The sequence below is a fragment of the Lissotriton vulgaris genome, chromosome 4_1 (assembly GCF_964263255.1).
Source record: "Lissotriton vulgaris chromosome 4_1, aLisVul1.2, whole genome shotgun sequence".
NCBI classification, from domain to species: domain Eukaryota; kingdom Metazoa; phylum Chordata; class Amphibia; order Caudata; family Salamandridae; genus Lissotriton; species Lissotriton vulgaris.
In genome coordinates this window covers 2,009,598,004-2,009,610,531 of record NC_141691.1, presented here as the reverse complement: position 1 = coordinate 2,009,610,531, position 12,528 = coordinate 2,009,598,004, and the positions used below count along the sequence as shown (strand labels likewise).

The following is a 12,528-nucleotide window of genomic DNA, read 5'->3' as shown; positions in this document are numbered from 1 at the left end:
AGGGTTGCCAGCGATGGTAATCGGCAACACCTCGGTTTTGTCCGGGTTGATTTTTAGGGAGTTGCCGGACATCCAGTTAGCTGTACTTCTCAGAATGTTTTGCAGTCTGGCAAAAGCATTCTGGCTATCCTCCAACTGGATGATGATCTGAGTGTCATCTGCGTAGTTATATACCTGGCAGTCCATTTGATTGGGCATTCGAATCAAAGGCTGTAGATATATGTTGAACAATAGGGGTGACAGAGCAGACCCTTGTGGGACTCCGCAAGTGATCGAGGTTGCGGTAGAAAGCATGTCACCTAATTGCACTCTCTGCATCCTCCCTTGACGGAAGGATGTGAACCATGCCAGTGCTGTGCCCTGAATGCCGAAATCCCTCATCCGCGACAGTAGTTGTTCATGACACACAGTATCAAATGCCGCGGAGAGGTCCAGCAGCACCAGGGCCCCCCGGATTTTCTTGTCTGCTCTGTTCCTAAGCTCATCTACGATTGACAGCATAACCAGCTCTGTGCTGTGATTCGCACGGAAGCCTGCTTGATTCGGCTCTAACAGTGTGTTGCTTTCCAGATGTTCTGAAAGAATGGTAAGGACATGCTGCTCCAGAACCTTCGCCAGGAATGGTAGCTGGGAAATTGGTCTGAAGTTTTTCAGACATTTTGCGTCTGCCCCCGGTTTTTTTAGCAAGGGAATCGGACTGGCTTCCTTAAAGGAGGAGGGCACTTGACCAGTCTGTAGAGAGAGGTTCAGGAGGCTCAGCACATCTTCCTCTATGCCCGGGAGTGGAGGTTAAACACTTCAGGTGGGCATGGATCCAACCTTGAGCCAGACTTGACCCGTCCCATGAGAGAAACTAAACTATCCTTTATAATCAAGGGTAGATTAGAGAGCAAAATTGTGACTGGCATTCTAGCTGGAATATCCACCGGTGGACAGTCAATTTGCGAGGTTGCCGTAATTTCAGTGACCAAATCGATGATTTTGTTGGTAAAGAAGTCCTGGAATTTCTGACAATCCTCCTGACTAAAGTCCGGAGACTGTTCCTTGTTCTTCCTGAGCTCCGTAAGGACTCTGAAGACTTCTTTCTGTGGGTTCGTAGCCGTAGAAATCCTCTCCTCGTAGAACTCTGACTTCCTGGCTATAATCGCTTGCTTATAACTAGCGAGAGCCCGTATGTAGTTGCTCCGAGAATCAGGACTGTAATATTTGCGCCATGTTCTTTCCAGTTTACGTAACCCACGTTTCTGTGTTCTGAGTGAATCGTTATACCACGGGGCCCCTCGTTTCCTATCCGTACGGTTCACCCTACAGATTGGTGCAACTTTGTCTGTGGCCTTCTGGAGTTTATCCATGAGTGCCCCACAAAGGGCCTCTGGGTTATGGGGGCGATTGTTGGGAAGGGGGTTGGTGCGAAGTAGATGTATCATTTTATCCCCATCAATCTTATTCCACTTCCTTTACTGCCTTCCACCCTCCTTTAGTTGTTGTTCTCGGTCTGTCCACCAATAACTTGCCTCTCACCAAATGGTGGTCGGACCATACGCATGGCTGGGCCGTGGCCATGTCCTGAACAGGAACTGTCGTCCACACCTAGTCCAGGGTGTGTCCCTTAGCATGAGTTGGGCCCCTTACTTGTTGGGCCAGATCTAATGAGGTTAACGCCTCCTCGATCTGTAACGCCTGACCATCTTTTGGGACCTTCTCCCAATGGTAGTTGAGGTCACCCATTATCACTACCTTATCATATCTTGAACGGATGTCCTGGGCCAGTCTTATGAACAAGTCGGGAAATTCACGCAGCAAGGCAACACACTCAGACTTGCCTGTCTGTCTTTCACGCCTTGGGCCTTTCCATAAATCAGGAAAAATCTCATGTCTGTCCGGCACAACAAAGAGTCTTTCTGGGGGCATTGATAGATTCTCTTCTGGCAAAGGTGTTTGTCTCACAGGAGCGACAAGCTTGCATGGTCCAGATGGTGGCTCTTCTGCGTTCAAGAAGGTCCGCTTCTGTCCGGATGTTGAAATCTTTTCTAGGCATGGCATCCTCCTGCATACACCTGATCCCAAATTGCAGGCTACATATGCGAGTCCTCCAAGAGGAGTTGGACAAACAATGGAGACAAGTTTCGGGGTCGTTCAACGACAAGGTCTGCCTGACCCCCCGCATACAGGGTGCGTTGGAATGGTGGGCTCACCTTCCAAACATCGCCAGATTTGCCATCCTGATCCGGCATCTCTCCAGCTGCACGCCTGGAACCTGAGCACAATGAGTTTTCACATTTGAATATTGCTCCCGAGTGCAGGGAGGTGCTTGCTCATGCACGCGCTCCTTCCACAGTTAAGACCTATAAGCTGAAATGCAAACAATTTTGTATCTGGTGCCACAAAGAGAAACTCGATTCTATACTCGCCACGCCTGAGCAAATCCTTCCTTTCTTCCTCCCTTTGGCAAAGTCAGGACTTTCGCATTCCACTCTTAAAGTCTTCCTGTCTGCGCTTTCGCCATGATGGTTCCACGTCACTGTACTCCTCTTGGATCATTCGTCAGTTCTTTAAGGGCCTGTTCCGGATGTTTCCGCCCATCTGGCGTCCACCACCTGTTTTGCGCCTGAATCTGGTCTTATCACAGCTTCTCCGGCCTCCTTTTGAGCCCATTCATTTGGCGGAATTAAAATTCCTCACTTGGAAAGTTGCCCTCCTCCTCGCACTTGTATCCTCCAGGAGAGTGAGCGACATCCAAGCTTTCACCATTCAGCCTCCTTTTCTTCAATTCTCCCGGGGCTGCTACACTACGTACAAATCCTAAATTTATTCCTAAGGTTCCTTCAGACGCCACCTTAACGAACCTGTCATTCTCAGAACTTTTTTCCCGGACTCTGTCTCCCGCTGAGCGCTCTCTTCATTCTTAAGACTTAAAGCGCTGCCTCAAATTCTGTATTCAACGCACTGCTGCATTTCGTAAATCAGACAAGCTCTTTGTGGCCTATGGACGAATGCGGAAAGGACATCAGTCACTAAACCATCTATTACTACATGGGTTTCTTCTCCCATCTCCTTCTGCCATCAACGGGCTGGCAAGCCTCTTTCTGCTCCGGTGCGAGCACACTCCGCGAGGGCAGTTGCATCCTCTACCGCCCTATTTGCTGGAGTGCCTCTACATCAGATCTGCAGGGCGGCAATGTGGTCCAGCAGGCACACGTTCACAAGGCACTACTGTCTGGAGACGGCTGACGCTGCAGACACTGCTGTGGGTCAAGCGGTGCTACGAAATCTCTTCAGATGAAGGTGAGCCTCTGTTGCTTCCCGCCTCCTGTCATAAAGGATTCTTTCATATATATGCAATGTTCATATGTGCATTTATTGCTTGCATCTGTTCTTATTGCCTTTTTTTACTTATGTGTTGGCTTACTGCTTTCTATTCTTATTCAAGCATGTGAATCTATGAAAGACACCCCTAATACTGGAGGAGAACAAAAGTTACATACCTGTAAACTGTGGTTCTCCAGTATTGGTGTCTTTTATAGATTCACATGTGACCCACCCTTTCCTCCCCTCACAGGCTCTCTTCTCCTCATGCACTCTTGGTCACTTTGGTGCTACGAAAATCTGAGGGCTTGAGCTTCTGAGGAGAAGGTTCTAGAGGGTGCTGCAGCCTGACTGGCTGGAAGGTGGACTATATAATGACACAGATATGTTAATCAAGTGAATTCTCCCTTTGGGCCTCTATGACCCGATGTTGTTCTATGGTACTTTTTTTTAACTTTCTTTATGACTATTTATATATATTATGTTTATGATGTTTTATATATATATATATATATATATATATATATATATATATATATATATATATATATATATATATATATATATATATATATATATATATATATACACATATTACTACTATTTTATGTACCGTGGGACTCCCACTTCGACGACGGGGAATTATTCAAGCATGTGAATCTATGAAAGACACCAATACTGGAGAACCACAGTTTACAGGTAAGTAACGTTTGTTCTTCTGTAGTAGGGGTATCTCTGTTATAGTCATAAGCGCCCGCCCTCATCCCCGGTGGAGAAAATGGTAATGTATTGTATGCTACAGGCCTTGCTTTATAAACCTTCAAAAAGAACTGAAAGTAAAAGGACTTTGGCTGTGCATTCTGGGATACCGAGGGTCTCTGGAGAGTTCCAAGGATTTTGTGAAGGGGAAGTTTCTCTGTGAGTGAAACTTGGCAGATTGTAGTAAATGTGATATTAGTGGAATATCCTTTGCATTTCTAGTTGAAGTACTGGACAGTGCAGCCTTGTAGGTATAGGCTGCATTATTTTTTTATTTTTTTAATTTATTTATTGTCATTTTTAAAGCGCGGCGAATACCCGTAGGCGTCTCGGCGCTGGCTAAAGGGCATAGGTCAACATCCAGGAGAACCAACGGAACCTTCCTAACTATTGATCAAACAACCAAGTCTTAAGTTGTTTACGAAATATAAGCAGGGATGGACTGGTCCTGATGTAAGAAGGTAGGGAATTCCAGAGTTTTGGGGCAGCAACCAAAAAACGCCTATCGCCCCAGGTGACTGTTCTAGTACGTGGTACTACTAGATGATTGTGGTGGGTGGAGCGGAGAGAACGAGTTGGTGTGTAACGGAGAAGGTTATGTTTGAGAAAGTGGGGGCCTTGATTGTTGAGTGCCTTGTAGACAATACACAGCGATTTAAACTTAATTCAACTGCGTATCGGGAGCCAGTGAAGTTTCCTGATGGTGTTGGAAACAGTTGCAAACTTGGGAAGTCCCGAAAGCAGCCGGGTTGCTGCGTTTTGAATCGACTGCATCTTCTTTGTCACTCGAGTTAGGGCATGTAGGAAGAGGGCATTACAATAATCCAAGGCGGACAACACCAATGAACTGACCAGAGTTTTCCCGGCTGAATCCGGTAAAAAAGGTAGAATTTTCCTGATCATCTTAAGTTTCATGTGAGCCGTGGCAGCCATCTTGTTAGCATGAGCCATGAAATTAAGACCCACATCAAAGGTAACGCCCAGATTCCTAACTTTGAGAGCTGGACTAGGAGGCGTTCCAAACGATGTCGGCCACCAGACTGATGACCAGCCAGGAGAAAGGTGACCGAAAAGGACCACTTCAGTCTTTTCTGAATTAAGCTTAAGACAGTTCGTGGCCATCCAGTCACCTCTGGCTACCATCCCTCTTGTGAAACGAGTGGCCACCTCCTCACCATCCCCTTTAATGGCCAATACCAATTGGGTGTCATCGGCATAGGAGGTTAGGCTCTTCCCAAATGCTTTGATGACAATAGCAAGGTCCGACACATAGATATTAAACAGTGTCGGACTTAGGGATGAGCCTTGCGGAACCCCACGAGGCAGAGACACCTTAGAGGATTGGTATGGTCCTAGGGATACCGCCTGCGTTCTGTCAGCCAGAAACGACACAAGTAGGTCCAGCGCAGTTTTCTGGACCCCCATCCTTCCGACACGGTCGGCCAAGATCTTATGGGCGACCGTGTCGAAGGCTGCAGAGAGGTCCAGCAGGACTGACGGACATCGCAGATTACACATTAAACAGCCTGCAGCATCTTACAGTGCATGTCTGCACCATAACACGCATGCACATGCAGGCATGGTACACACTACACAAACCAGCTGCTTAATAAGAGCAGACTCTGGCACACACAAAATGCAATAAACAACACAAGCACCAAACACACCTCGCTAAATAACCATGACATGTCCAGGGGGTACAAACCATTGAAATAGCAGACTGGCCACCACCGCGCATTAACCCTCCCGCTCGACTCTAGACGCACACCACACTCCAGGCGAGGGGGGCGATAAGGGGACAGGTAGTAACATACCAATTTCTGGGCTTCACGTCTCTGCCCATCACCCTGTATCAATTAACCACATCCGTGCGGTACGATTTACCGCCGGGTGCTGAGCCCTAATGGAAACGGGCGTGGTCATGACGGAACGGTTCCGTCATGAGCACAGCTCCACCGATGCTCATGACGGAACCGTTCCGTCATGAGCATCAAAAGGGTTCATAGAAGAAAACCTGTAGGTACACGCATTTTGTAACTGCCCAAAACCGTCCAGTGGCGGTGCAAGGGCTCTTAAAACACATTACCTTCCAGAATGGGTGACGTGACTCCTACACCTTGTATTCCTCATTTTTGTATGCAACCTTTCCTATACACTAATTTACACACGTCTCTTTTGCATTGAGTGCAGTGTAATTATGTAGCATATAATTATGTGGCACTGAGTGGTATTGTGTGGAGTGTGTGTTGCATTCAGAGTGTAATTTTGTGGCGTGTAATTATGTGGCACTGAGTGGTATTGTTTGGAGTATGTTGCATTGAGTGCAGTGTAATTATGTAGCATGTAGTTATGTGGCACTGAGTGGTATTGTGTGGAATGTATATTGTATTTAGTAGAATGTAATTGTGTGGCGTGTAATTATGTGGCACTGAGTGGTATTGTTTGGAGTGTGTTGCATTGAGTGCAGTGTTAATTATGTAGCATATAATTATGTGGCATTGAGTGGTATTGTGTGGAGTGTGTTGCATTCAGAGTGTAATTTTGTGGCATGTAATTATGTGGCACTGAGTGTTATTTGGAGTGTATGTTGCATTGAGTGCAGTGTAATTATGTGGCGTATAATTATGTGGCACTGAGGGGTTTTTGGAATGTATGTTGCATTGAGTGCAGTGTAATTATGTGGCACTGAGTGGTATTTGGAGTGTATGTGGCATTGAGTGCTGTGTAATTATGTGGCGTGTAATTATGTGGCACTAAGTAGTATTTGGATTGCCTGCTAAGTAGACACCTCTAAGAGCAAGCATACAAGTGGTCGCGATTACAACCTACATGTCGCATCTACAGTCTAATAAAAGGAATATTTGACGCCTTCGATCTCATGATCAATGCAAAGTCACGGCGTTGGCAATGCAATGACAAACGGGGAAAACCATGAAAGAAATGCTAAGGGGCCCACCTAAAGCACACTACCACCATTTACTGTACTTGATAGCACGAGGTAAACTATTAGCCATCTACAGCCAGATCTAAAACGCTGCTTAATTTGGAGGGTCTTGGACCAATTCCTAGCGGACAACCCCCAACAGGACGGGTGGCTGGGCATGGTTATTTAGTGCCCGGAGCCGTTGAAGCCTAAGGGGAATCAGTGTTGTGGTGACAGCCCCAGAGGTAATCTCAAAGAATATCCACCTGCCTTCTAAATCACTATAAGGTGTGTTCTTGAAGTCTACATAGAACTATCCTGATGTTCGGAGGTTTTTTGAGCTGATGTTGCAAACACTGTCTTCCGATAGGTTCTCTTTGCAGTTTACGATGCTTAATCGTACAAAGGACTGCTGTGCTGCAAGTGTGAGCATCTGAACTTAATTTGGTACAGTATAAACGTTTCTACCACACAGTCATGTGAGCACTTGATCACACCCACCCTACGGAATCCCATTGTTATGCAAGGGTCTATTATGTGCTAGACAGCGGGTGTTCCCTTCGGTTATTTGCATTGAACCCGGAGGGGCGAAGGAGGGGTGGCCGGTTAAATAGCGATAAAGCGTTCATCTTGCTGAACGCCCACCTTTTGTCATCGTTACTGACAGTGCCTTTTAACTATGACGTAAGGCACCGACAAGCTTCCGCGCTCAGTGGGCAGTCAGTGAAATGGTACTGCTTCAGAAACAGTAAAACTTCGAAAGTCTTAAACCGATAAGAAGGCACGGCCAATTCCTCCCATATCTATCGATACGTGAAACTTCGCAGCAAGGGAGGGGTGGGGTAAAGGGTACTGGGGAAGAGTTAGACATTTAGAGGCTGGAGGACGGGACCCTGAACCTGTCCTGAGCATGATTTCCGAAACAAAGGCCACAATCAGGAAGGCCTGGGGGTGGGGGTTTATGACAAAGGATTCCCCTCTCCCTCTGCTAAGAGGGAAGTTGCACAGTTGTTTTCCCGGCAATGCACACTGGAGTGCACTAAAAATACTCAAAGGCTGGATAAATGGGTGCTAACGCCAGTCCCTGTTTTTTAAACTTTTTTTTAAATAGGTTTTATATTGTCCGAACTCGACCCGAAGGTATTGGAAGAGCTCTACATATGCACCTCTTGCATTACAAAAGGACATATTCAATTGTTTAGTTTTTTAGGCACAAGGAGATGAAGGGATTTGGCCAGATTCACAGGATGTTAACTTGAGCAGACGCCGAGAATTGAACCCTAACTCCCCAGTTCCAGAGTCGGCAGCTCTATGCTACATACACTCTCAGGTGTCATCCCTATAAGTTCGGTAACATGAGAACGGTTCAGTTGGTGATTATATATGTGTTAATTAGCGCCAAGATACCCCATTGTGTTACACGATTTGTGCATTATCCTTATTAAGCGCTACATCATTAGAACGTCAAACATTGCAGCAAGTTAAAACACAAAAGACGCGAACTCCACCACTAAAAGCAGACTTCCCATTACACATTCCAATTGAGACTGTTGGGGCGCCCAGTGGCTCCCATCCACATGCTAAGGCAGACGCTGACTAGGTAATTCGGCATCCACACTAAAAAAAAGTGAAGTATCTACAGATAACTTATGATTAAGTCCTTGGATTCGCGAAATAAAGCTGAACAGCTAAACAGAACTCGAGCAGCACCAACCGGAAGGACGCCCGTGGAAGAGCAGCCAGGGGCTATTGTAGTAGAAAACATCAAACGAAACAGCGATGTAGAGCTGAAATGTTTCATTCATGCTCCTTACAGCAGCACCAGGAGGTAGCTGCACAACCTGGAGAACATTCCATGAGCCACTGGTGGAACACTGATCATCAAGTGTTTCACACAAAGCTCACATGCACTAGCAGATTACTACAACAATCCCTCCAATAAAACAATCAGTATGCGAACTGTAGGGAAAACTTTGCTCAAAGAAAATGCATCTCCGAGAGAACAGGAAGCCACCGAGAGAAGTGAAGAAAAAAAAACGACTCATACAAAAAAGTTTTGGTGGGAAAGGACTGGTTTCTTTCATTCCCACATGCAACTTCGCTATATGGACACCATCTAAAAATTCCACAACGTTTAAATGGACTGAGGTCCAGAATTTTTGGGCGCAAGCATTCGCCCGAATCGATTGAGCGCAGGAATGCAGCCCTTTGTCTCCCAATGGAAGTAGTTTGAAGTGTTGTTTCTAGTATTTCCAATTATATAATCTGACGTATTCAAGGGTGTTGCCACCGGCCAGGCTGTTCTCGAGGACCGGTTCCAGAGGATTCCTTGCTGGCCGAGACTGGTAATATAACAATTATAGAAGTACGTGAATGACTGGTAACAACCATTATAAAAGTACTTGAATGACTGCTATCTGGCACTGTAGCTGCAGACAGAACCATCCTTCTTCAAGTGCATGCTTCACTTTGAACAGGTTTGTTGAGAGGATGCATTTGCTCAGAGAAAGAGATGAAGTACTCAAAGTTGTTTGGAGGGTCTCCAAGTTGCACGGCCTGCTGAGGCTGCACCTGCCTCCGCTTCTTTTTGTTGCTGCCCCCTCCAAAAACAGCTCCCGTGCAGAGGCAGAGGAGCAGGAGTCGAGTCCCAGCTCCGGACATCCTTAGGACACCAAGGAGGGCGGCAGAAGAAGAAAACTTAAAGGGCCCAGACACAAAACGCAGTCAGGCAAGAGCAGATACACGGCGTGCACCCACCTCAGCCGGCATAACTAGGGTACGGCAGAGGCGAGGCTAGAAGCAAGGGGCACGGCCAAGCGAAGAACGTGCGAGGAGGCAAGCGGAACCGTGGGCGCGGCTCGAGGACAGTAACGAGCTGCGTACAGAGGCTGGGGCTGGCCAGTGGAAGAAGAAGGCGGAGCAATGATTTGAGGGGAGGAGTGGGACCCTGAAATTGATGTGGCCGACGGAAGCTGTCTCTATGGGAGCAGAAGAGTGGCGTGGTTAGTCCAGGTAGTGGGTCGATAGTGGCGCTGTGGCTAGTAAGTGTTGCTGAGCAGCTTAAAGCTCAAGTTGGAGAGCTCGAGGTCCATTTGGCCACTCAAGCCCAAAAAGAGCCGGGCTTTAATGTGTCTTCTCTCTGCCATAAAGCTCTAACTTCATACGCTTAGATAAAGGCACAACTTACAGGCCGTACTGCTGTCAGAATGAAACAAGACGTCAGCGCTTCGCCGTGAAATGGATCCAAAAAAAAAAGAAGCTTGTGGGTGGTGCGCGCGCGCCACTTCGAGCACATGTCTTCAATTATCACGGCCGTGTCTGGCTGGCATAATTAAAGACATATGGGCTTTGGTGCGCGTAACCGACACAAATAGCCATAGGTGGAGCTTCGCGACCGCCTATGGCCTATTGCGTGTTCTGTTAAAAAAAACAGCACGCACGCAAAGCCCAATCAAAATGGACCTTGAAATGCACACGCACGAGCTGTGTGGCATTTCAAGGTCCATTATTTAAACCCTACCAAAAGGGCTTTTCGCTCGCTTTGCTTGCGCGCCCTAACAAAGTGCAAACATCCAAGCCTAACACCAGATGACGATCTATGCACTAGTATACGAATCTACAGCTCTACATGACAAGAACAGATGCATACTGGTAAGTAGCATTTTCACTCTTTAGTTCGTCTGCTGTTGAAAGGAGTTAAAGATTATTGATATTGTAATTTGTACATTTGATGTCAGGTAACTGTCCTCAGTATGGTGATGGTGATGATTGATAGGATACTATAGATTGAAGCTAGTGTTCTCTTCACCTTAAGTGAACACTGTAGTAAAACTAGTATCCCAACCTCAATATGGCTTTTAGATTGGCATACATGCTGGAAAAAAAGTGTACATTTCTTTTAAAGTTTTCCTGATGTAACACTAAGCAAACCAAAGAGCCAAGTTAGCACAGTAATATTTTTGAAGATGTACTAATGGAGAAGTCAGGCATCCGATAACCCTTGTATCATGGGCTTTCGATATCAAGAAGGAAAAATTCTAAGGAATACCTCTGTAGCCTATTCTGTTGAGCTTCCATTGAAGGTATTTTTAAGGATTTGGAAAAAATCAGTAGAACATGGAGGGGCATTGAATGACCAATCATGTTAATACAAATTATGAACATAGAGTTTTAAAATAGGCAGGGCTCAAATGGTTTAAGGGATCTTAATGGAGAGCAGGTAGGTCACTTTTTAGGTAAAATGCTAGATTAAGCTCATTGGAAGAGACCAAGACCTTTAAATGTTGTCACTCTGCAGGAGCATGATGCCTCCATACCTAGATTCACATGGGGCAGTTCTGGACATTCTGTAGTCACCCAGGTGTTCCTTTGTAGTAGGTATATTGCTTTACTTTGGATTCTATGAACAAGACAGTAGACTTGTCAAAATTGCGCTTAATGATTTTCTCCCATTTCTCTGCAGGTCGGCCGGCCCAGTAACATAGGACAAGCACAACCAATAATTGACCAGCTTGCAGAAGAGGCGCGCTCTTTCAACAGGATCTATGTAGCATCAGTGCATCAGGACCTGTCAGACGATGACATCAAAAGTGTCTTTGAGGCTTTTGGAAAAATTAAATCTTGTATGTTGGCAAGAGACCCCACAACAGGGAAACACAAGGGCTATGGTTTCATTGGTGAGAGCCTGATATTTGAATTGTGTATGCAAGTATGTTTTCTGCCTTTATCTAAGGGAGAGGGTTGACATGGCTTTGTGTAAAATGTAGTCAGTGCATTGTTGTTTGAGGCTTTCCTGTAACTCCTGCTTCATGGATCCTTGATACAGTTGCTGGAGAAGAGCTAAAGGGACGATAGTTGTAACTTGTTTGTTCCTGATTAAGATGTGACTCTGTGGGAACCATTTATTCACTGTGTTAGTGCACTGCCAGGTGACACTAAGCCACTTTGGATGTTTGCCCATGGGCAGCCTCTTCTGTTTTTTTCTGGCGGGGTTACAGATGTGGGCCTGTTGGGTGGAAGTACAAAAGTGAAGCCTACTAGTTTAATAGGGTGCAGAATGTGAGCGTGCACTCCATTGATCATGCTGGTGTGACTGCAGTGGACAGTTCATCAGCAGGTCTTAGTTTCCACATTCCTTTATTGACTCGATAGCATATAAAGATCACCACTGCACCTTTGCAGTGGCTTATCATAATGGTTAATTACATTAAAAACATATTTTAAATTACATGAGAAAGATTAGGAAAAAGTAACGATCAAAATAGAGTATTGCATTGGGACCAGAATCACTGGCCACAGTATGCTTTCCGGCTTGAAGATGGGTGTTAGGCCATTGAGGCGACACAAAAAACTTAGGACACCTAATGTTCTGGCAGCGATACAGAAGTCTATTAGGAACATGGCAAGGAACCTGTTGATATGCGCTAAGTTGATGCGTGGAGAAAAGGTTTATATCTCAAGATGAAGCTCTATTTTGTTACTGTGATCGCTTAGGAAGACACAAAGCACAGTTCTTTTTATCAGGAGGATTGCATTCATAA

The 12,528-nt window shown here is 45.9% G+C and overlaps 1 protein-coding gene across 2 annotated transcripts in view; it reads left to right on the top strand.

The window, feature by feature from the left end:
* PUF60 (poly(U) binding splicing factor 60) overlaps positions 1-12,528 on the top strand; it is a 346,754-nt gene that overhangs the window by 208,166 nt on the left and 126,060 nt on the right. For both annotated transcript variants that reach the window (XM_086966385.1, XM_086966384.1), the window contains exon 7: positions 11,451-11,664. In XM_086966385.1, the coding sequence (XP_086822511.1) occupies positions 11,451-11,664 (214 nt within the window). The remainder of the gene's footprint in view (positions 1-11,450; positions 11,665-12,528) is intronic.